Source organism: Lutra lutra, chromosome 9 (assembly GCF_902655055.1).
Source record: "Lutra lutra chromosome 9, mLutLut1.2, whole genome shotgun sequence".
NCBI lineage: Eukaryota > Metazoa > Chordata > Mammalia > Carnivora > Mustelidae > Lutra > Lutra lutra.
The window spans coordinates 54,552,139-54,574,227 of record NC_062286.1 but is presented as its reverse complement, the minus strand read 5'-3'; the positions used below and the strand labels follow the sequence as shown (position 1 = coordinate 54,574,227).

The 22,089-nt window shown below is 41.7% G+C and overlaps 1 protein-coding gene across 2 annotated transcripts in view; it reads left to right on the top strand.

Moving 5' to 3' along the window:
- The window catches only part of ANTXR1 (ANTXR cell adhesion molecule 1), a 221,640-nt gene extending 210,114 nt beyond the window's left edge, over positions 1-11,526 (top strand). For both annotated transcript variants that reach the window (XM_047744854.1, XM_047744855.1), the window contains exon 18: positions 8,526-11,526. In XM_047744854.1, coding sequence (XP_047600810.1) covers positions 8,526-8,786 — 261 coding nt within the window. In that variant the 3' untranslated portion in view covers positions 8,787-11,526. The remainder of the gene's footprint in view (positions 1-8,525) is intronic.
- Positions 11,527-22,089: the final 10,563 nt, after the last annotated feature.

The window sequence follows — 22,089 nt, the reverse complement described above, 5'->3', positions numbered from 1 at the left end:
GGCAGAGGCTTTAACCCACTGAGCCACCCAGGCACCCCGAATTTTATTCTTAAATAACTCATATCTCAGTAGTAATCCTTCAGAAGTCCTATGCCTACACCTGTCCCATTTTTATTTCTGCCCCTTCATTTTCCTAGTTTCCTTTTATTACCAAATGTTTCCTTTCTGCTTTCATCTTACCCTCAGTTTTGGCCTCCAAAGAAGTTATTATGGAAAGCGTGCCAGCACGTGTGTCAGCAAAATGAATAAAAAAACTAAAAGTATTGCCCTTGGATCCTTTCACACGAACAGCACATAAAAGGCAGGCTGCTGTGTGAGATTTATGGGAAGGGCAAGTTTGAGGTGGAGGGAAGGCAGTCAAGAAGGACTCTACCACCACCACTCACAGCACACCCTTCCGGTTGCCCCCAGTTCCAGCTCTGGGGAAGAGGAAAGAAGCAAGACAGGTATCTCTATGCCATTTTGTCCCTGTCATGGAAGTGGGCCTATGAATGAATGCTGTCAAACAAAGAGCCAGAGTACAGGGGTTTCCTTTCAAAAATGGACCAAAGCTGAAGTGTAGGGCTCAAAGAAAGAGAAGGAAATGGGATGGCAGAAACAAAAGGAGTAGGGGCTTGTGCATGCTGAGGCACTTGGGTATTTTTCCTGCAGAAGGTGGGAAGGCATTGAAGAGTTTAAGCAGTAAGTCAACTTTGAATGTGTGTCTATGTGTATATAGAATTTTACAAATATATGCATATATACCTCTTATATATGTGTGTAAACATCCATGTATATATGTATGTATGTACAGATTTTCATTTATGTGTGTATGTGTATAAATTTCATCTGGGAACCAAAACGTAACTGGAAAAGAGAAAGGCTAAAAACAGGAAAGCCAGTTTACTTACTGGCCCAAGTTATAGAAGACTGAGTGACAGTGAGGGTAAGGAGGAGTGAATGGATATGAAAGATCTTTTAGAGATAGAATCAGAACTCTGTTTCTGACTGCCTCAGTTAGTAACTTAGTTGTAATTCCAAATAGAGAGAAGAGAGAATCTGAGTGGCCTAACTCAGGTTAGGTGCTCACCTGTGGTCCAATCAACTCTGGTCAAGGCCAGGGTCATGGAACACAAATATAGTTGTTATGGGATGTTTATGGGATTAATTGACTGATATCTCTCTCCTCCTCCTGACTGATATCTCTCCTCCTCTCTCTCTCTTATTTTTCAAGAGAGCAGGGGCTGTTTTTGGCTGCTCCTCACTGAATTCAGCACCTTATAAGGTGTCCAGAACATAGTTGGCACTCAAAAACCATTTGTCAAAAGAATGAATGTACACATAATGAATGGAGAGAAACATACATGGGATCGGAGGCACTATTAAGTCACCTAATCCATCCCTCCATCCATTCATTACTCATGTGTCTCATTTATCACTAGAGCACCAACTTCAGCAGGATTACGTCAATTGCCTTCAATACCCCAGTGAGCTTTTGTGGTCTAGCCTAAGAACCAACCCCCATATACAAGAGTGACGTAAGTGAGAAACTATGCTAATTCTAAACTGACTTGAAACAAACCTTGAAAACCCCATCCATTTGTAACTTGAAAAATACCTCCAAACAAGACAATCAATAGAAGAACCGAGCTAAAGAGAAAAGGTATGTCAGAAGAAACTTGGCATACATGTTACACTTTTTCCATCTGATTATTTTAGTCTTCTTCCTGTGAAATCCAATTTCCTTAAGTGACCTCTGTCATAGGAAACTATTTGGTTTAATCTCTGGGAGCCATAGCATATTTTTAACCATCTCCAAAGGCCAGCTCCCTCTCCAATGAGCGTGCCTGATACCCAAACAGATGTTTTATAACACTCAGCACACATGAGCTCACCACTGGCAAGTCTTTTGCACACAATCAGCCCACAGCTCTTCTCACATCTCCCCTGTCATGCCACAGACCCAAATGCAGGACTCAGAGGCAAGCTTGAGTTCTTACCACCGTAATCAAAGAGCAGAAGATGGAGAGTCCAGTTTTGAATTTTCAGCTTATTAATATTTTATAAATCTAATGATGAACCCAAAACTATGCAATACGAAGAGTTAGCCAAATTCATTAGTATAAAAAGACTTGCAAACTGGCTGTCCCCAGAGAATTCAGATTACAGTACCTGAGCAAAAGTTTCAAAAACAACTCAAATTTTTTTTTAAGATTTTATTTATTTATTTGGCAGAGACAGAGATCACAAGTAGGCAGAGAAGCAGGCAGAGAGAGAGAAGGGGGGTAAGCAGGCTCCCCACTGAGCAGAGAGCCCGATGCGGGGCTCAATCCCAGGACCCTGAGATCATGACCCGAGCCGAAGGCAGAGGCTCAACCCCTGAGCCACCCAGGTGCCCCGCAACTCAAATTTTGATGGACCTTTAAAATATCAGGGCTGAAAGGCCCCATGGATATTGTCAAGCTAGTGCAAGAACTTTATTGTATATATGAAGACACTTAGGCCCATAGAGAGAAACGGACTTACTCAAGGTTTTATAATGAGTGTGTGAGTTGTAGAACTGCTGGTAGAACTCTGCCTCCCAGCCCTGACCCACAGAGCAGAAGACAGCCCCACACCACCAGTTTCCTGTCTCTCTCCCCCATGGACCATCAGTGTCTATGGTTCAAAGCTAGAAAGAAGGCAGAACCCAGTCAACGAGATCTTTCATCTTTCACGACTAGGCCATGATTATTCAGAATGTGTCACCTCCAACTAAGATAAAGAGTTTTGTTGAAAAACGGTTTCATCAGACAAATCAATCAAAAGTAACCCAAAAAAAGTATTCTTAGAGGTAACATGTCAACATTTCTGGTGTGGAAATCAAGGGGAACACATAGCATTCGTGGCACCCCTTCCCCAATAGCCTAGAAGATAGCCCAATGAGACCATGAGGGCGTGACTGAGGAGACCTAAGTTCATAACTGCAAGCTCATGGGCCTTTGATCCTTTGAGAACCTAAACTTGCAGGGAAGAATCTGAGCTTTCTCAGAAGGCTTGCTCCACCTCAGAAACCCTTAGGGATATAAACAGTACTTGTTGAGCACCAACTTAAATTTGATAAATAAATAATAAATATTTAATAAATATTAAATAAATTTATAAATATCTCCAGAGGAGAAGACCCAGAGGCCACCTCAGAGATACTCACCCACCAGTTGGGCAACAATGTCGACAGAGAAGAATACCAGATGGCACGTTATCTTCTTTCATTCATCAAATTTTTGCACAGGGCTTCAGGTGGGCCAAGTTGGACATCTGCAATAAAAAAACAAAATAATTAATTGAAATATGTAAGCAAGGAACAAACCACAAAGAGCTGCATATGCCATCAGAGGTATTTAGATTTTATTCTAAAGATAACAAGGAGCCACTGAAGGATTTTGAGCTAGGCGTTGAATTGACCATACTTGTGTTCTGGAAAGATCTCTTGACAGCTACATCAAGAGCTGATGGATTGTGGCCAAGAGCTACCCTGTATGATACCATCTACAAGTGAGTCAGGAAAATATTTACATTTTTAGTCTATATTCAGGATAACAGAGGAAAAAAGGATAAGTGCCTAAGGCAAGCAGAGCTGATTTTAATCCCACTTCTACCATTTACCCCTCTATCATCTTGGGTGACGTATTTAAATAAGCCCATGCCCTCAGTCTCCATTCTGTACAGTGAAAATAATGAGTAAAAATGCTGTGCCTAGACATTCCTAATAATCCTCTCAACACCATTAGATTCAGTCAAATCAAAATGGCGCTTTCTAGCCTAGGAGAAAAGCCACCTAACATCCTGCTAAGACACCACTTAGCAGAAGATATTACTGCATTTTCTTCTTCGAATTTAACCAGAGTATTTTGTTGCTAATGTGTGAAAATAATTGGCACTCGTACTTTGTAAATGAGCAAGCTGAAGTAAACTGAGGTCAAAGCCGAACACTGGATCCAAATCAAGCCTCCCAAAAACAATCCTGCAAAGAATTTAACTGGGTTACAAAGACCAGGGTATGAACTGAGAGCTCCAGTCGTCCTAGCAACCTTTTAAGCAAACACTGGTGCAGATTTGCTGGCATATATGACACTGAGAACATCTGGCCTTTCTATTATCCTCTCACAAGCAAAAAATGATGTCGTGTAAACTGATCTTTAGGCCAATTATATGGTCTAAGTTACAGTGTTTGTGTTGGCTCCTCCGGTTACAGGTTTTAAGAACTTAATTTGTAGCCACACCCCTCCCCGAAGTCCTAATTGCATCTTACTGTAACTGACCCCAGGGATTTGTTTGTGCCAAGTCTGCACCTTTCTTCAGGACGATAAATATGTGTAGATGCATCATCAGTCAACTGTGTGTGCAAAGCATGGTGGGAGGTCCTATAGGAATCAGTTACAGGAGTTTCATGCCATGGGAAGGTAGAGAGAGGGCATAAGACAGTGGACTCTGGGGACGGCTCTGGTCCCATGTTCAGGGCTACATTCCCCCCTCCTACACCAGCTTTGTTATGGAAGCCAGGTACACACTGTGGAGGCTCTAGACTGCCACTCACTTAGAAGGCACTAAACTAGGAGTCAGAAAACCTGATCCATCCTACCTCCAACTGGCCTTCCTACCCTAGACAAGGTCATTATTGTGTCTGAGCATATGTTTCTCCATCTAGACTCCATTTCATTTACAAACTCCATGTGGTAGGCACTGTTCCAAGGCATTCATCAACATTGATTAAGTTAATCCTCGTAATGACTCTAAGTGGCAGGCGACATTATTATCTCCACCCCATGTCACGCAGTGGGGGCATGGAGGAGACAGTGAGCTGGCCCCCACCCAGTCTTGGCTGCTTACTAAGAGCTCTGGGCTGCTGTGCTCAGCTCTAATGGGCTGGGGTACCCAATGAACCATAGCCTAGTGCTCTGGAGCAGGAGACACACGAGTGCCCCTGGACTACTACTGACCACAGGAAAGGGGCTTCTTGCCTCTCTCCCTCCCCACCCCACCCCATCCTTCTGTTGCTTTGGTCAAGAGGCCATGACAGCAGCTGGAGGGACTGGCCTAAGGAGGTCTTTCTCCCACCTCACTCCCATCCCCCACCTCCACATGTGAGGTGAGATGTGAGAGAACATCTTTTATTCTGTGGAATCCTTTCACACTTTCTTGAAGACATATGGAGATCCTAATCTGGGTTATGAACCGATGTACTGGTAGAAGGCTGGGAGCTCCTGATTTTGTCTCTGGACAAAATAGCCTCTGATAAAAATATTAGCATTACAGTGTGTGAAACAGTAAACAGTCCTCTGAATTAGCATCCCTCCTCTCTCTACTGCAGCCCCCACACCCCCACCCCAGGGAGGGGAGCTGTGGGATGGCCAGCCCTCAGGGAAATCTGAAGCCATATGGGGACTTGACCCCAGGCACCAGCAACTCCATCTTCAGGATCAGAATTCTCCTTCATCTTTAGAGGAAATGAATCTTTTGAGCCTCTTTATCTGACTTGGCCTGTCTAGGAACAAAGGGCAGAATATGTAGTACAGTAAATCCCAACTCTGAGTCGTCCATTACAGGAATTTATCACAGATGGTAATCATTAGGACTTTAACATTCTTGAAGGAAAGAGCTTTATCCAGAATTATAAATAAACTATTCCCAAGGCTTAGATTTATAAAGCTGTGCTAAAAAACAAAATTCAACTGAATAAAATTTAAAGATCTTATTGGCTTTACTCAACAATTCATGAATCAGGCTATATCCCAGCTAGCAAATAGAAAGGAGCTCCAAGGAGCTGTACAAAATGGAGACTTTTATAAGCAGAAGGGGGCAGGGACAGGAAAGAGTGGGTTACCTCATCTTTCTTTGAGGGACAGAAGGGACCTTTCAGGCAGATTACCTCACTAATGCTGACCAGGAAATTCCAGATTGACAGGTTTAAGATTACACTTCTGGGAATGTTTGAAACTGCAATTAAGTTAGGTATTGAATCTTGCTTTGCTGACATGGGGATTAGCATAGGTGACTCCATTTTAGGCCTGTTGTCTCTCTCTTTTTAATAGCTGTAAGAGGATTGCTTAGTGGGTGCCTGGGTGGCTCAGTCATTAAGTGTCTGCCTTCAGTTCAAGTCATGATCCCACGGTCCTGGGATCAAGCCCCACATTGGGCACCCTGCTCAGAGGGGAGCCTTCCTTCTCCCTTTGTCCTTCCTCCACCCCTGCTCCTTCTCTCTCTCCTTCCCTCTCTCTCAAATAAATAAATAGAATCTTTAAAAAAAAAAAAAAAAGGAGGACTTCTTGGACAACTGGGAACTTACAGCACTGGGTTACAAAGTCAACTTAACCTGTGAGAGCTTCACACTGACTGACCTGGGAATTCTGGGCAATGCCGTGAGGAGATGGGGACTTATTTCTGCAGTTAGCTGGCCCCCAATCAGAATTTAACAAGGTTAGGCCTTGTTCTAATCTCATGAAATGCAAACTCAGAGGAATGGGGTGCTGGCATCTAAATATGGCATTGTAATTCCTAAGCCAATGGTGGAGCAGCAGAGTGCAAAACAAGGCTGCTGCCTTCCAGAAGTTTCTCATCTGGTCAAGGAGGCAAGGCATTCACCAATCAAACAACTAGAGATTATAGTTTGCAGGCTTCTGTGTGTGACATAGACTGTAACTAGAGAATCCAAGGAGGGAAGAAAAGGCTACATGAAGGCTGGAGACATCAGGGAAAGATGCGGGGAGGAGTAGGGGGAAGGAAGGGACTGACTTAGGACTCCGATGAGTGGGGTGGGTGCATGTGAGGCCAGGTTGGCTCAGCCTCCACTGTCTCCCACAATGCATCGTGTCCCTGCTATGACTCTCGGCCCGAGCCATGTCTCAAGTCATGCACTTGTATCTCCTATAGGTGATTGTGCCTTAAATTCCACAAACTCGCCCTCTTCATTCCCCCTCGACCCCTTCCTCCAAAGGCCTGTAAAGGAAAAGTCCAGCCTCTCTAGACATATCCCATCCAGGGCAGATGCCCCATGCTGGGCATCCATCCTGGAGGGTGAAGCTGGGAAAAACCCACCCACCAGCTCCAGCCCCAGTATAGCGTCGTATCAGGTTAGAATGAGCAGGAGAGAGAGAGAAAGGGGCAGGACAGCCTGGAAGTCATGCGCCCCCACCCCACCTCCTTGGGGGGCAGGGATTCTGCAGGCATCCAGGACACACAGTAGAAGGGACAACAAGATGTCCTGCAGGCTCAGGACATTTGGAGGAAGGCTAGGACCCCACAAGGGTGGGTCCACATCCTGCCCAGGCAAGGCAGGAGAGTCTGATGCCAAAAGTGAATGGAGCACAGGCACAGGAAGGAGAATGTCATCTGTTGGGGGAGGGGGATGGCAGGGCAGGAAGGACTGACTTTGGAGAGCTGAGAGGTGACACCACAAAGGAGAGAGGGCTACTTGGGCTGGCTGCAGGTTCTGGACTTTCTAGAGGCTGCTGTAGGGCCTCTAGGTATCTGCTCTGCATTGTCCAGTGAGGTCCCCAGGAAGGAGGGCAGCAAGGGGAGGCTAGGGAAGCAGAATTCAGGGCAGATGTCTGCTTTGCAGTGAAATATCCCCAGGCTCTAACTCTTAAGAACCTAAGCATGTCTGAACAGGTGCAGCAGCATCTGGAAGAAGCAGGACTTCCCCAACCAGATCAAGAGCAGGAGAAATTGTTCATGACGGAGCTTTGGGGATGGCAGGGGCATGGAGGGGGAAGCTGTATCCACTGGTGTCTTGTCCACAGCAGGAAGGGGAGCTGCCTCCTTAAGTCACCCCTCAGCGCCAATGGCTGAAGGGGGCAGAAGTTGATGGGGAGAGGCAAATGCATGAGCACCTCTTAGAGTCACCCTGGTTTGCCACCTTCATGACAGCACAGATCACAGACTGACTGAGCTCGAATTACAGTACAGGAAAAGCTCATGGTGTCTGCCTGCTACTGACTCCAGGAGTATCACCAAAAGCAGTTGAAACAAGTTCCCTTTGTTTAAAAAATGTGGCGTCCCCTGCCTCCTTAGAAGACATGAGAGTGTGGTAGCCAGAAGAGAGGTTCTGGAGCCTCTTTGGGATTCAATCACCAACCGCCACCTCTTCCTGGTTAAGTGGTCTTGGGAAAGGCATTTAATGTTTCTGAGCCTCAGTTTCCCCATCTATGAACTAGAATATTTGATAACAGTTCCTGGCTGGCAAGGCTGTTGAGATGAAATCCCATGACCTCTGTAAACAGCTTGACCCCACGTGTCCAGTTAAGGTCAGTTCCCTCTTCTTCCTCCCCTTTGAGAGAGAGCCTCCAGGAAAATGAATTTAACAAATAATTTTACAACACAGTAAGCCCAGAAAAAAAAGAAATGGGGAATTTATTTGTTAAGTTCTGCCATATGTCAGGAGAGTATTGTCATAAACATTGTGTCTGCTTTCTACGTGTTTCTTTCAAGCTGCCCACCAGGCCTCCCTTCTGCCCTGATGTAAACAGCAAATATCACCTCACATGTCCTTCTCTCTGATTCTCTTCCAGGGGCGCTGTATCAACTTCACCAGAGTCAAGAACAATCAGCCCACCAAGTACCCTCTCAACAACGCCTATCACACCACCTCACCGCCTCCTGCCCCCATTTATACCCCCCCACCCCCTGCTCCCCATTGCCCTCCCCCACCCCCCAGTGCTCCCACCCCTCCAATTCCATCCCCACCTTCCACTCTTCCCCCTCCTCCTCAGGCTCCACCTCCCAACAGGGCGCCACCCCCCTCCCGACCTCCCCCTAGGCCTTCTGTCTAGAGCCCAAAGTTCATGCTCTGGGCTCTTAGAAACTTTGGGGAGGAGGCTCCTCTGTGGTGTTGGAATAAGTCTTTCCAGTTAGGGGAGGCTTCTGCTTTGGAAATGAGTGGTAATAAAGCCCACTGACCTTCACACACCTTAAAAATTGGTATGTAATGCCAATACATCGACAATTGTGATCAGCAGAAGAAACAGAAATTTTGAAATGCCTGAAAACAAATGATGAGGCACCTACAGTCACAATAATAGCCAGCCAGCCATCATCTCTAGAAGGTTCCAGAGACAGCGAAACTGCTGAGATGCTCTTAAATGGGACTGTGTCTCATGGAGACCAATAAGAAAATCATTTCTCTGAGGGTGAAACACAGTCGGATGGATGAGAAGTAACACAGCTGGGTTTCTAAATGCTGCCTTCCCTCCTCCAACTCCATCACTTGACCCTGGACCCTTGGTCTAGGAACCAAGGAATCTTCACCCAAGAAGGTGAAAACACTCTGCCTACAACTTTAGGAAAAGCTTGGGGTCCCCACTGTGGCAAGAAACTCAACATCAGCAGGTATCCAAAAGCATGTTTGCCTGGGATTTGCAAAGGAGTAAAAACATATGCCTTGTTTTCCTTTCCAATTCTCCCAGTTTCCAAGCGAGAAAGAGAGCAGGTGTTTACAGATGGAAAAAGTTATGTTGCCACGTTGCTGTGTAAGTGAAATCAGGTGTGTGCATTGACTGGCGAGTACTGATGAGAGCATCAGACAGTTTCTAAAACCCACAGGCCACGAGCAGCTAGCGGTGGCTGGCTTTGGCCCGATATGGTCCACTAATCAACAGACAATGGCATTGTTGAAGAGCAACCTGTTAATGATTCATGTTAAAAATCAAGATTAGGCTTCAGTTTAAATCACTTAAGATATGAAAAAGTGACTAATCCCATTTTTCAAAGACAAATGTGAGTTGATCTTCCCAAAATGGCATCACTAGCACCTACCATACAATCTCAGTGGTTGGTTTCTTTCTTTCTTTCTTTCTTTCTTTCTTTCTTTCTTTCTTTCTTTCTTGGTAAAGTTGTATACCAGAGATTTGTAGGTAGAGTTGAGAGACAATGGTCATAACATAATATGGAAACCATCTCCAGGTTCTTTAATTAACCACACACAAAAAAAGCCATGTATGTGTAGATGCAAATATATTTCTTCTTGGCTTTTCAACATACTCATAAATATAAGCTGTCAACCCAGGAGGAATATACTAGATGTTCTGCCTGAAATTCCCACCAGGCCTGGGATCCACCCCATTCCTCCAAGTCTTTCTGAATCTGTTGTCATCAGTAAGCCCTATAATCACTTTCTAAACATTGGGCTTCATCATCCAGGGTGAAAACAGAGGGCCTCCGGCACCCCCATTTAAAATTATCTCCCCCTCCAGCTTTCTACAGGTCTTAAAATTCCTCTCCCAAACTGCTCAAAGTCTTAAATCTTTTCTGGAACAAAGCAGAATATAAAATGAATATAAACTTGGTGCTTTGGGTTATGGTCTCCAATTATCCTTCAAGAACCTATCAAGCCAGCCTGATTCTTACACCTTACTTAGAACAGAGACATAAGGACCTGGCATGCATTCCATCAACACCAATTCTTGTAGCCATGGCAGACATTGTTCATCAATCATAGCACTATCCATGAAGCCCAACAATTTCTTCACAATCCTCACACCACAAGTTCAAGGAGCCACCATTAATCCAGTCAGAATTTCAGAGAAAGATGAGCCCTATTTTCCATCCCCACTTTAGAAAGCAGAAACAAACAGGAATTGCTCGGAGGAATGGGGAATCCTTGGGCATAAAAGGTACAGTCAGGGGAACACAGATCTCGGCAGTGCCTTAGTGGGGGACCACATGCACTAAATCCACAGCGCCAATGCCAAACTGACACATCTCTAAGTGTACCTCAGACCCAGCCTTTCTCCCAGCCTGCCACTTCCAAATGCCCAGCCTTCTCATAGAGCTAAAGTCAGAGATGGTTTCCAGGACTTAGGAAAGCAACCTCCCTTTGCCATCCCCTCAACCTGGCCTGTATTGTCTATTCTTACAACATGAGGCTTCTTTAGTATAGTCCCTCATGAACCAGGGGCCGCAATGTCTCCGTCGCCTATAGTGACATTGCTGGTCTCCGGCAAACCATTCCGTAGGAGAATGGGCTCCCCAGGCTCACAGCATAGAGACCTCGAGCCCATGGCAACTGTTTTGACTGCTGGCAGTACAGAACAGTCCACCCCACCCCACTGCCGCCTGACTCACTGCGGCATAAGAAAGTTCAAGCCAAGATACAGATATTGTACAAGATGGCGGGCACCATTCAGGATCTCAGCAGCACATTAATGAGAAGCCCTGTGCAGTTTCCACAACGTCTTGGTGAACTTTCGGATGAATAGGGAACTGCAAAGATGTGCTGATTTCCAAGAGGATTAGCAGGGTTTGTCCTTAAAACGGACTCATCGTGTCATCCCTAGTCATTCAGAATTTACATTTGAGAAGGTGAAACTTCTAGACTATACGAATAAGGCAATAGTAGGCTCGTACAGACAAAATTCTTTAACTGACTTATAAATCTATCAGTACTTGTATCATTCCCTGTAAAAGGCAGCAGACATATGATTGTCATCAGGAAACTGCACAAAATTATATTTTCAACCCCCATGTTATTGTCCTTGTGAAGTTTTTTTTAATAAAAACCAATTTTTTGTTGTATATATTCGTATTCCATGTGTTAGATGGAAGCATTTCCTATCCAGTGTGAATAAAAAGGACGGTTGTAGTAAATTATTATAAAGCCAATGATATTTCATGGCAGGTTATTCTACCAAGCTGTGCTTGTTGGTTTTCCCATGACTGTATTGCTTTTCTAAATGTACAAATAGTTACGAAAATGACGAGACCCCTGTTTGCACAGCATTAATAAAAGAACTTTGAGTTCCGTGGTCCTCTCCGTTGAAGACCAGCTCACAAACAGTTTCTGGCCTGGAGCTCTGCACATACTCCAGTGAGACTGTATAAGTTCTCTCTTTGACCAGGTCAAGAACAGAGCAGGTGGGCAAATTAATGAATAGACTTGGATATCTGGCCATGGGTCACCTCATTGTGAATAGCACTAAAAGGGGCCAAGATGATTCTGATGTCTCATAAACACTAGAGTCCAAACACTGTCAGATGAGAAAAATCCACCAAAGAACTAGAAAAAATAATAATAATCGTGAGATAGTAAGCAAGTTTCAGCCCAATGCCAACTCAATAAAAACAATTAATGCTGTGTAAAATGGGTTGAATTAGCTTGAGAACTATATAAAGATATATGCAGTGAAAAGCCTGTTCATGCACACCAGATGGGAATGGGGTATTCTAGTCAATTACCTTTTCTAGTTATCTGAGCTCTATTATATTATTGTACTTGGATAACCAACTTAAAAGAATTAGAATACGATTTTTTTAAATACACTTAACATTAAACTCTTCTACTAGTCCTTTCTTCTCTCCGTGATAATTCAGAAGACAGTTATGGATCTCCAGTGAGTCATTGTTATAAAAAATTAGTTATCACTGTACCATGCTATAGGAGACTGGGCTAACCCTGCACAATGACAAACTCTGGAATTTGCTTTTTTAAAAAAAAAATAATAAATTCCTAAAATCATCTCTTTTACTGGCTATTCGTCTCTTTGTTATGAAAATAAAATGTAGATTGTTCAAGGGCTTAACATCTTGATGATAATAAAATGACTGTTGTTATGCAAATTAAATTGTATTTCTCAAATCATTATTCTATTTCCACTAAGTTCTTTACTGTCTCCATTATTGTCATTTTTTTCCTTCAGCTGTCCAACATTCAAAATACTCTCTATTTCTAGTAACTGTTTTAAAATTTAAAAAGTAAACCAAGCTAAATGAAAATATAAAGTAAAAAGTGGAGACAGAGAAGCAGCCAGAAAAAAAAGTACAGGATCAGTTAGGATTGTATCTGGCTGCCTTCACAAGATCTGTGGCTGTGACTGATTTGACTCGCATAGCAAGGACTCCAGAGGTTTGCAGCTGCTCAAGACACCAGGCAACCACTGAGGTTTTATGTTGTAATGAGCACTGGGTATTATATAAGACTGATGAATCACAGACCTGTACCCCTGAAGCCAATAATACATTATATGGTGATTAATTGAATTTAAATTTTAAAAATAAGTAAATAAATAAAACTATAAAAAGAAAGAAGCCAGGCAGTAAATACCCTTCCTTCTGTATACACCTCAAAATATTTTCGTTATATCTGCAATTCTGATACAAATCATTTAATTCTTCTTTGCAGTTCCAATGCAGCTCCTTCATTTAAATTTTTTGTAGGTAACTGAGCGTCTTCCTAGTTCCTGAGTTTGTTCTTTAACATTAAGAACAAGGCTTCATTAAGCTTTGAATGCATCTTAATTGGAATAAAACCAACTGCAAACAGAAAATCATGCCACACTTTTTCCAAAATTCCAATCGTTTTACTTTTTAATAGCTTTATGGGCACAGGCACATTTTTAAATTACATCTTTAATCATTAAATGGTTTTGAGATAACTGGCCAGCAATTTGAAAGGAAAAAGAAAACTTGGAGCCCTACCTCACTCCTTACACCAAAATTAACTTCAGCTGTATTTAATTTAAGGGTAACAAATAAAATAAGGCAAGTACTAGAAATGGAAAAAATATTTATCTTATGAAGAATTTTTAAATCCTACATATTGCTCATATTACCAACCAACTTTCTCATGAAATCTCTTCAACTACCCTAAGGCTCCAATGCATTAAGTTGAACAAAGAAAGGACCAATTACAGACAGAAATAACGTCACTGATCAGGTGCTGACTGTGAAAAGCAGGAGATCTACAGTTTTTCATCACTAAATCCAAATTTTATGCCCTCAGATAAATGTGTTTCTCTGGAGTCTGACTTAAGTGTACAACCACCAATACAACACTTTGGCCTTCTAAATACATTGCAAACAAGTGCTTACAATAACCAAGCATGGCTATATGCAAAACAGATGGGTGTATTCTGATTACAACTATACTATGTTGGCTTGAACCACCATGCCCTCATAAAATTTATATCTAAACAAATCAGAAGCCTTATAATTCCACTAGGTGTAACTGCCTCTCCTTTTTATTTAACATCCAAATGGTGAATTATATAAATTCTTCCTTCTCTACTGAAAGTGGGACATTTTAATTTCTGTAATTTGAAACTGTGCAGCATCTCCTTTATTTACTTTTAAATATCATTTCACAATGTACTTAAAAGGCAACACCAACAGCTAACAAAATTCTGCCTAAGTCACTTAAGAGCTCAAAACAAAATTCTGTTAAAAGATGTTCAATTAGGGGCTCCTGGGGGGCTCAGTCAGTAAAGCATCTGACTCTTGGTTTCCACTCAGGTCATGAGCTCAGGCTGGGATCAAGCTCCCCATGCCCACCCCTTTGGGCTCCCCTTCAGGGGGAGTTTGCTGGATTCTCTCTCCCTTTGTGACTCCCTCTACCCCTCTCCCACACACAGGCATGTGCATGCATGCACTCTCTCTAAAATAAAATAGATCATAAATTTAAAAAGATGTTCAATTAATTGTGCACATTCAGTACCTTAATGGGCATCTTTAGTTACTAGTTGCTTATAAACATTAAAATAAATGCAACTCATAAAAGACATTTTCCTTTGTGTAGTGAAGTGGTTTGCATGCTAGCAAAACATTTTAAAAGTAAAGAAATGTTGGGTATGAGTGCTAAGAGCCCAGAAAACATTCATTTTCTTCTGAAAGGGAAGTCTTAAGGCAAGAGACCCCTCAGCCACCCATCACTAACCCCTTTCAAAAATGCATCCCCGCGGAGAAAGGGGAACCCTCCTACACTGTTGGTGGGAATGCAAGCTGGTGCAACCACTCTGGAAAACAGCATGGAGGTTCCTCAAAATGTTGAAAATAGAACTACCTTATGACCCAGCAATTGCACTACTGGGTATTTACCCTAAAGATACAAACATAGTGATCCAAATGGGCACATGAACCCGAATGTTTATAGCAGCAATGTCTACAATAGCCAAACTATGGAAAGAACCTAGATGTCCATCAACAGATGAATGGATAAAGAAGATGTGGTATATATACACAATGGAATACTATGCAGCCATCAAAAGAAATGAAATCTTGCCATTTGCTATGACGTGGATGGAACTAGAGGGTATCATGCTTAGCGAAATAAGTCAATCGGAGAAAGACAACTATCATATGATCTCCCTGATATGAGGGAGAGGAGATGCAACATGGGGGGTTAAGGGAGTAGAAGAGTAAATGAAACAAGATGGGATTGGGAGGGAGACAAACCATAAGTGACTCTTAATCTCACAAAACAAACTGAGGGTTGATGGGGGGAGGGGGGTTGGGTGAGGGGGGGTGGGGTTATGGACATTGGGGAGGGTATGTGCTATGATGAGTGCTGTGAAGTGTGTAAAACTGGCGATTCACAGACCTGTACCCCTGGGGATAAAAATATATGTTTATAAAAAATAAAATTTTAAAAAAAAAATGCATCCCTGAGAACCACTGAAAACGTACAGCCATCTCTCTTCACATTTTTTTTAAATATGAGCACTTTAACTTTCCCTTCCCTGTGAGCCGCACCGCAACTCTGTAGGATACAGAGTGCCTGTCTTTTTGCTTAGTTTTACATTTGAAAAGTATTTACTGGACACCTAGAGATTCTGTGAAACCTACTTGAAATTAATGACAATCTGCATTTCCAACCAAGCTCTTATCTTATCTGTAGAAACAGATAAATATTCCACAAGAATGCCAAAAGTGGTTCGTAGATAAGGGGATGCAAAAGCTCTGACGTGCATCTGAAATTGCAGTAACAGGTTTCTCCCTAGCTGGGGTGGATTCCAACAGGAAGCAGCCTCTGTCTCTGTCCATGTGGCCCAGGGATTCAAAAGTCAGGATCCGAAGAGTAAAAGTGAAGACAACAGGAGAAGGGAAGGTAAGAGGTGGGCTCAAGTCATCTCTTTAGGAACATTAATTTTCTTTCCTGCTTCAAACAGGCATTTATATTTGCTACAAATATTCCTTTCTGATGCCTCAGCTGACTGCCTTCTCTCCTCTCTGTGCAGACCTGGGTGTAGTAATCGCCTCTTGGTGCTCACACAGACACATCATCAGTGTCTGGGTAACACATGTTCGATTGCCCCACTTTTGCTCAACAGGCTTTCACACTCATTTACATTTGTATCTCTTCCAGTGATGTAATCACTGCTATGAGGAATACGACCTGCAGAGGTCCAGGAGGATTTGATTCTAGCCCACTCCTTGTGGGACATTTCCATGGGCCCCACCAAAGGTACCGAAGCAAATGCACGCTCTGAGCGGGCCCTGCCCACTCCATCTGTTACCTGCTCAGACTGTTGATTTTAATGCTTAGCTCAATGTTTTTATAGCCTTTTCAATATTTGTTTTAAAAATAAATATAATTATTGGGTGCCTGGGTGGCTCAGTGGGTTAAAGCCTCTGCCTTCGGCTCAGGTCGTGATCCCAGGGTCCTGAGATCGAGCACCGCATCGGCCTCTCTGCTCAGCAGGGAGCCTGTTTCCTCCTCTCTCTCTGCCTGCCTCTCTGCCTACTTGTGATCTCTGTCTGTCAAATAAATAAATAAAATCTTAAAAAAAAAAGATAATTATTAAAATTCTTAAAAGATAAAGATAACTTATTTATTCTTGAACCGTTAGTAAAAACAAGGCGAGATCCTGTCTAGCACTATGTCCAGGATATAGTAACTGGTAATTAATTTTAAATGCTTTTACTTTCCTTAGCAAGTTAGGAATAGGGGGGAAAAAAAAACAACCTTTCTTCACCTGATAAAAGGTATCCACCAAAACCCCACAAAAACGTTATACTTAATGTCGAAATATATAGAGCTGGCTCAAAACCCATAAGGAGATGTCCTTGTGAACATGCCTACAAAAGACGCAACTTGTGCTATAGTCCTTACTTTTAAGGTCACAAACAAAAGCTTATTCAACACTCATAAGTATACAACACATAAATAAATACAATTATAACAGAATGCATTATGGGGAGGCACAGCGTAGAAACCAAAATGTTATATAGCCACCAGCTGTCAATCCAAAATGTCAATCAAATCTAAATTTACATGTACACAAAGCAAGCTTAAAAGGAGGAGCTTCCTGATGCCCCTCCTCCTCCCCTCAGTGGTCTGCTTTTACTCTTGAAAGTACACTTTACTTATCTACTCCATAAACTCTATCCACCTATTCTGGTCTCGGATCTCCAATTCTTTGGTGCATCTGGGATAAGAACTGAGAGACCCTGTAACACTAGGAGTATTCTCTTTAAGATAAAAAACAAGAAAGGATTCTAGCCATCACCATTCTTATTCACCTTTGGTTCTAGCCAGCACAATAACACAAAATTACAAAGCAACTGTAAATATCAGGAAGAAAAAAATTGTCATTGTTTTCAGACAGTATCATTGCCTACCTAAAAATTCCATGAGAATCACCTTAAAACTTTTACAACTAGTAAGAGGCCAGTGATCTGGCCAGGTACACCATCAGCACCATCAATAACCATGGGCAAGTTGAAAACTACACATTCAGAATAGGAAAAAATGTAAATTACACATGTTTATATTTTGAAAATATTTCTAAATTATATGCAATCATATTATTTATATTTTATATATAAATTGTCTATGTACATTAAGAAGAATTAGACTTACCCCCAAAAATGTACAAAACCTATAGGAAGACAACTATAAAATTTTATGAACTATCCTCATTAGAGGGAGATTGGTACTACATTCCTGAATGGGAAAACTTAATACTGAAGAAATGTTGGTTCTCTCACAAATAATCTACAAATTCAAATGAGGACCAATTAAAAAATCTAGAAAGATTTTTAAATAATTTCAAATGCAGATTCTAAGTTTTAATTAGAAAAGAAAATGGACAACATAGCCAGTATATGGTAATACAACAGAACAATTTTATGATATATGGAAGTTTAGTTTATGATAACAGTGGAATATCCAAGGACTAATTCTTTAATAAGGGGCTATCTAGTTGGGGGGAAATAAGGTGAAATTTCCTATCTCTGCTGCAAAGAAAAACAGATTTCAGATGGATTCAAGAAAAGAGAACACAAGAAAAGTACTTCAAATCAATAGCGACTGTGCCCCTTAGTAGCACTGTCTGTGAATGGAAGGTTCTAATAATCTTACCAATCAGATAGGTCTCAACTCCCAGGAAAAAGCAAGAAAAGAGTAGAGAAAAATGGAAGGACAGGAGTTGCCAAGGCGAGAGTAAGAAGGAAAAAGAAAAAGGGATCTCTCACCCCCACACTCTGGCACTACAGCAAACATACATTGGTGTAGCCTCTCTAGTCAATTCTATACATTTGGTGTCTGTCATACAGTAGTTAACCAATGCTAGTTAAATGGACAAACACGTCAGTGAAGAATCTCCACACATCCAAATGTTTAAGCAAATCAACAATAGAAATGGAAGCTGTATCTGAGACAATGTTTTCTTTCAAGAACCAGAGGTAATAAGCAAGTCCTCATTTCCCCATTGCCTTTGAGCAAATATTTAAAGCATGGTCTCTCACTGGGTGGTATTGAATGAATTCCTATAAAAATTCATTAACTTCGTCAGCTCCCTGGATTGCTTTTCAATGCATACCCATTCTTCCACATTCTATGTCAGCTGAGGTCAAGTCCCTTTTTTGCAGTTGGCCTGGGAGGAAAAATAAGAGTAGATGCCAGGAACTTCGGGCAGGTGCCAGAAGGAAAAAAAGGCGCCAGCACTGGCAGTCACCAGAAGGATCAGCTCCAATTTGCCTCGTTTGTTTATCAAATGTCCTGTCTCAGGACCAGACTCCCTGCCCTTCTACAAATGCATAGAGTGAGACTCAACAGTTTTGTCGTGGCTCATTGAGGAAACAGCAAGAATCCAGAATCAGCAGTCAAGCTGTTGTGATCCCCATTAATGTATCAGTCACTGAAGCAGCTGTTTATTTGTAGATTAATGTTCTTAGATTTCACAACTTCCTGAAAGGGCTTTGTTCAGTCCACGGTAAGGAGATCTCCTCACCTCGGCTTGCTTCAGTCTGAACTACTGGTAATGTTCCTTCTCTCCTTTTTTTTTTTTTTTTTTTTTGAAATGAATAGATTTTATTTTTTAAGAATAGTTTTAGGCTTACAGGAAAACTCACCAGATAATGTGGAGAATTCCCCTACCTCCCCTCTTCTCCACACACAGTTCTCCCGATTATGAACATCTTGCATTAGTGTGGTACATTTGTTATAACTGACACTAAAGTCTACAGTTTACATCAGAGGCCGCTCTTTGGGTTGCAAATGCACATGTATGCACTCTGTATCATCCAGTATCATGCAGAATAGTTCTGAGACCCTAAAAATCCCTTGTGCTTCACCTCCTCCTTCCACCCCCTCTCTCCTCTTGGACCCCCAGAAACCTCTGATATTTTTATGGTCTCTATAGTCTTGCTTTTCCAGAATACCTTAGAGCTGGAATCATGTAGTGTGTAGACTTTTTAGATTGGCTTCTTTCACTCTGCAATACACATTTAAGTTTCTTCTAAGTCTTTTCATTGTTTGATAGCTCATCTTTTTCTTGCTGAGTAATACTCCATTGTCTGGATGTTTATCCATTCACCTACAGAAGGACACAGATGTTCACATTCTGACTGATTTGAGTGGCTCACAGAAAGGAATCAGTGGGGTGGCTTTATGTTTTCCATAAATATAAATTAAGCATGTTTAATACATTTAAACCATCAGTTGAGGTTTTTTAATTTCAGTTTTTATGTTTGTTTTTTATTAAAAGTTATTTTTGGTTGGCTTTCAAATATGCCTGTTTATCTTTCATAGGCGCTGTACCTTAAATTTTGAATCACTTTTCTTTCTTTAAATATATTAAACATGCTTAATTTTTATTTTGTATCCAATAATTCCCACATCTAAAAGCTTTGCTGGCCTGATTCTGTGGTTTGTTGTTCCTGCTGACTTTTGCATATAGAGCCTTGTTCTCCTTAAATGCTTTTTGACTTTGACTCTGAGCCCACATTCCTCAGAACTTTATTCATGGAAAACTCTGAGGTTTGTGTTGTGATTGCATTTCTCCAAAGAAAATTTATGTTTGCTTCTTCTAAAAATCTGGAATCACTGCCAATCCAGAACTGTTTTAAAATAAATGCTAACCTAAAGGTATTTAGAATCATGCAGGTAGTGTAAATTTGAGTTATTGCCAGCCTGTGGTTAAGAATTTTCAAGAAAAAATTTTCTCCCTTAACCCAACAGGGACAAGCAAGGTCTTCCTTGCTATTACTAACTGTAAGTCAGAGTATTTTCTCGTTCATTCATACTCTAAATTGCCTTTAGGGTCCCAGCTTCTTATGTTGGCTTTTGTCTCCTGTTCACTCAACAAACATGTGATCATCAAAATGAAGGCTGGTCCTTGAAAAAAATGACTAATTCCAGGATTGGTACACCAAAAAAGTACAAGTGCAAGATAATACTGGAACATAGATGTACAATAAAGATAAATTAAAGATGATAGATAGATTGATTGATTAACTTAAAAAGCTTCCCTAGGTGGGCCTGGCTGGCTCAGCTGGTAGAGCAAGTGACTCTTGACCTCAGAGTTGTGAGTTTGAGCCTCACATTGGATGTAGATTTAAAAAAAAAAAATCTTCCTGGGGCACCTGGGTAGCAGTCAGTTGAGCATCTGCCTTTGGCTCTGGTCATGATCCCAAAGTCCTGGAATGGAGCCCTGAGTCAGGCTCCCTGATTGCCAGGGAGTCAGCTTCTCCCTCTCCCTCTGCCCCTTCCGCAGCCCCCACTTGTGCTCTCTCTTTCACTTTGCTCTCTCTCTCAAATAAATAAGTAAAATCTTAAAAAAAAAAAAAGATAGATATACACATCTATATAGACATGTAGATGTACAGAGAGAGAGATAATAGATATAAATACAGATACAGATATAGACATAGACACAGGCATATAGAAGGGGAGGAGAGAATACAACAAAAGTGGTAAAGTATTAACCACATGAACGCATGGGAATCTGGGTAACCAACACACTCCAGGATTCTTTGCACCATTGTACTATTTGGAACATTTCTGTAAATCTAAAATTATTTCAAAATAAAAGTTAAAGAAATGAAAGCTGATTGGATAGGGTCCAAAACCAAGACTGGAAGTAGGCCCAGTCCTGGTCTCCAGTCTTGCCCATCTCCCAGAGTCAGGCTGTGCCAAAATGGAGGGAAACTAAGAACCGAGTTAGCCTCAGTGACGCTGGAGAATGACGTGGGCTGAATGAGCTAAGAGGCAAGGGCCAGTGAGGACTGCAGGCAGATGTGCCACTGATACCTGGTGCTTATGAACAGCAACAAAATCACAAAGATATGCTGACTACGAACGACAGATTAACAGAAGTGCTTGAAGAAACAACAGTCTGTGCAATAGTTTCCAAACTATCCAATGTCTTGTATTAACTTCAGATTTCAGAAACGAAAGAGCAAATAAATCAATTGCAATGTAATATGAACTCATTTGATTTATTAAGACTGGTTGAAACTCTCCCAACACATATTGGTCTAAATCCTCTAGAACTTTACTGTCTAGTACAGTAATCATTAGACCCATGGGGCTATTCTAATTTAAATTATTTTTGTGAAGTGACAGAGAGAAAAAAGAAAAAAAGAAATTATTTTTAAAAATGAAAGAAAATTTAAAATTCAGTTCTTCATCACACTAGCTACTTTTCAAAGTGCTCGATGGCTACATGTGACTACTGACTGCTAGCTACTGTACTGGGCAGCATAGATATAGAACATTTCCAACACTGCAGAAAATTCTGGACATTCTGGAATTCCACAGAAAACACTGTACATCACTGTTCTAGAAGCTGAAGAGCTCATCACTGATGAAGATGGCTGTGATTTTTTTTTTATTTCATTTTCTTTGATTCATGGAAAATATCAGACAAAACATGAGGAAAAAACCTTCAGTAAAACTCAAACATTCCACTTTCTGGAGGATTCAATATTAGAAGAGTTCTTTCTGCCAGAAGGAAGAAACTCATCGAGAAGAAATAGGAGTATAAAGAACCCTGAGGAGCACCAGGCTGGCTCAGGCAGCCAGAGGCATGCGACTCTTGATCTCAGGGTTGTGAGTTCGAGCCCCAAGCTGGGTGTAAAGAG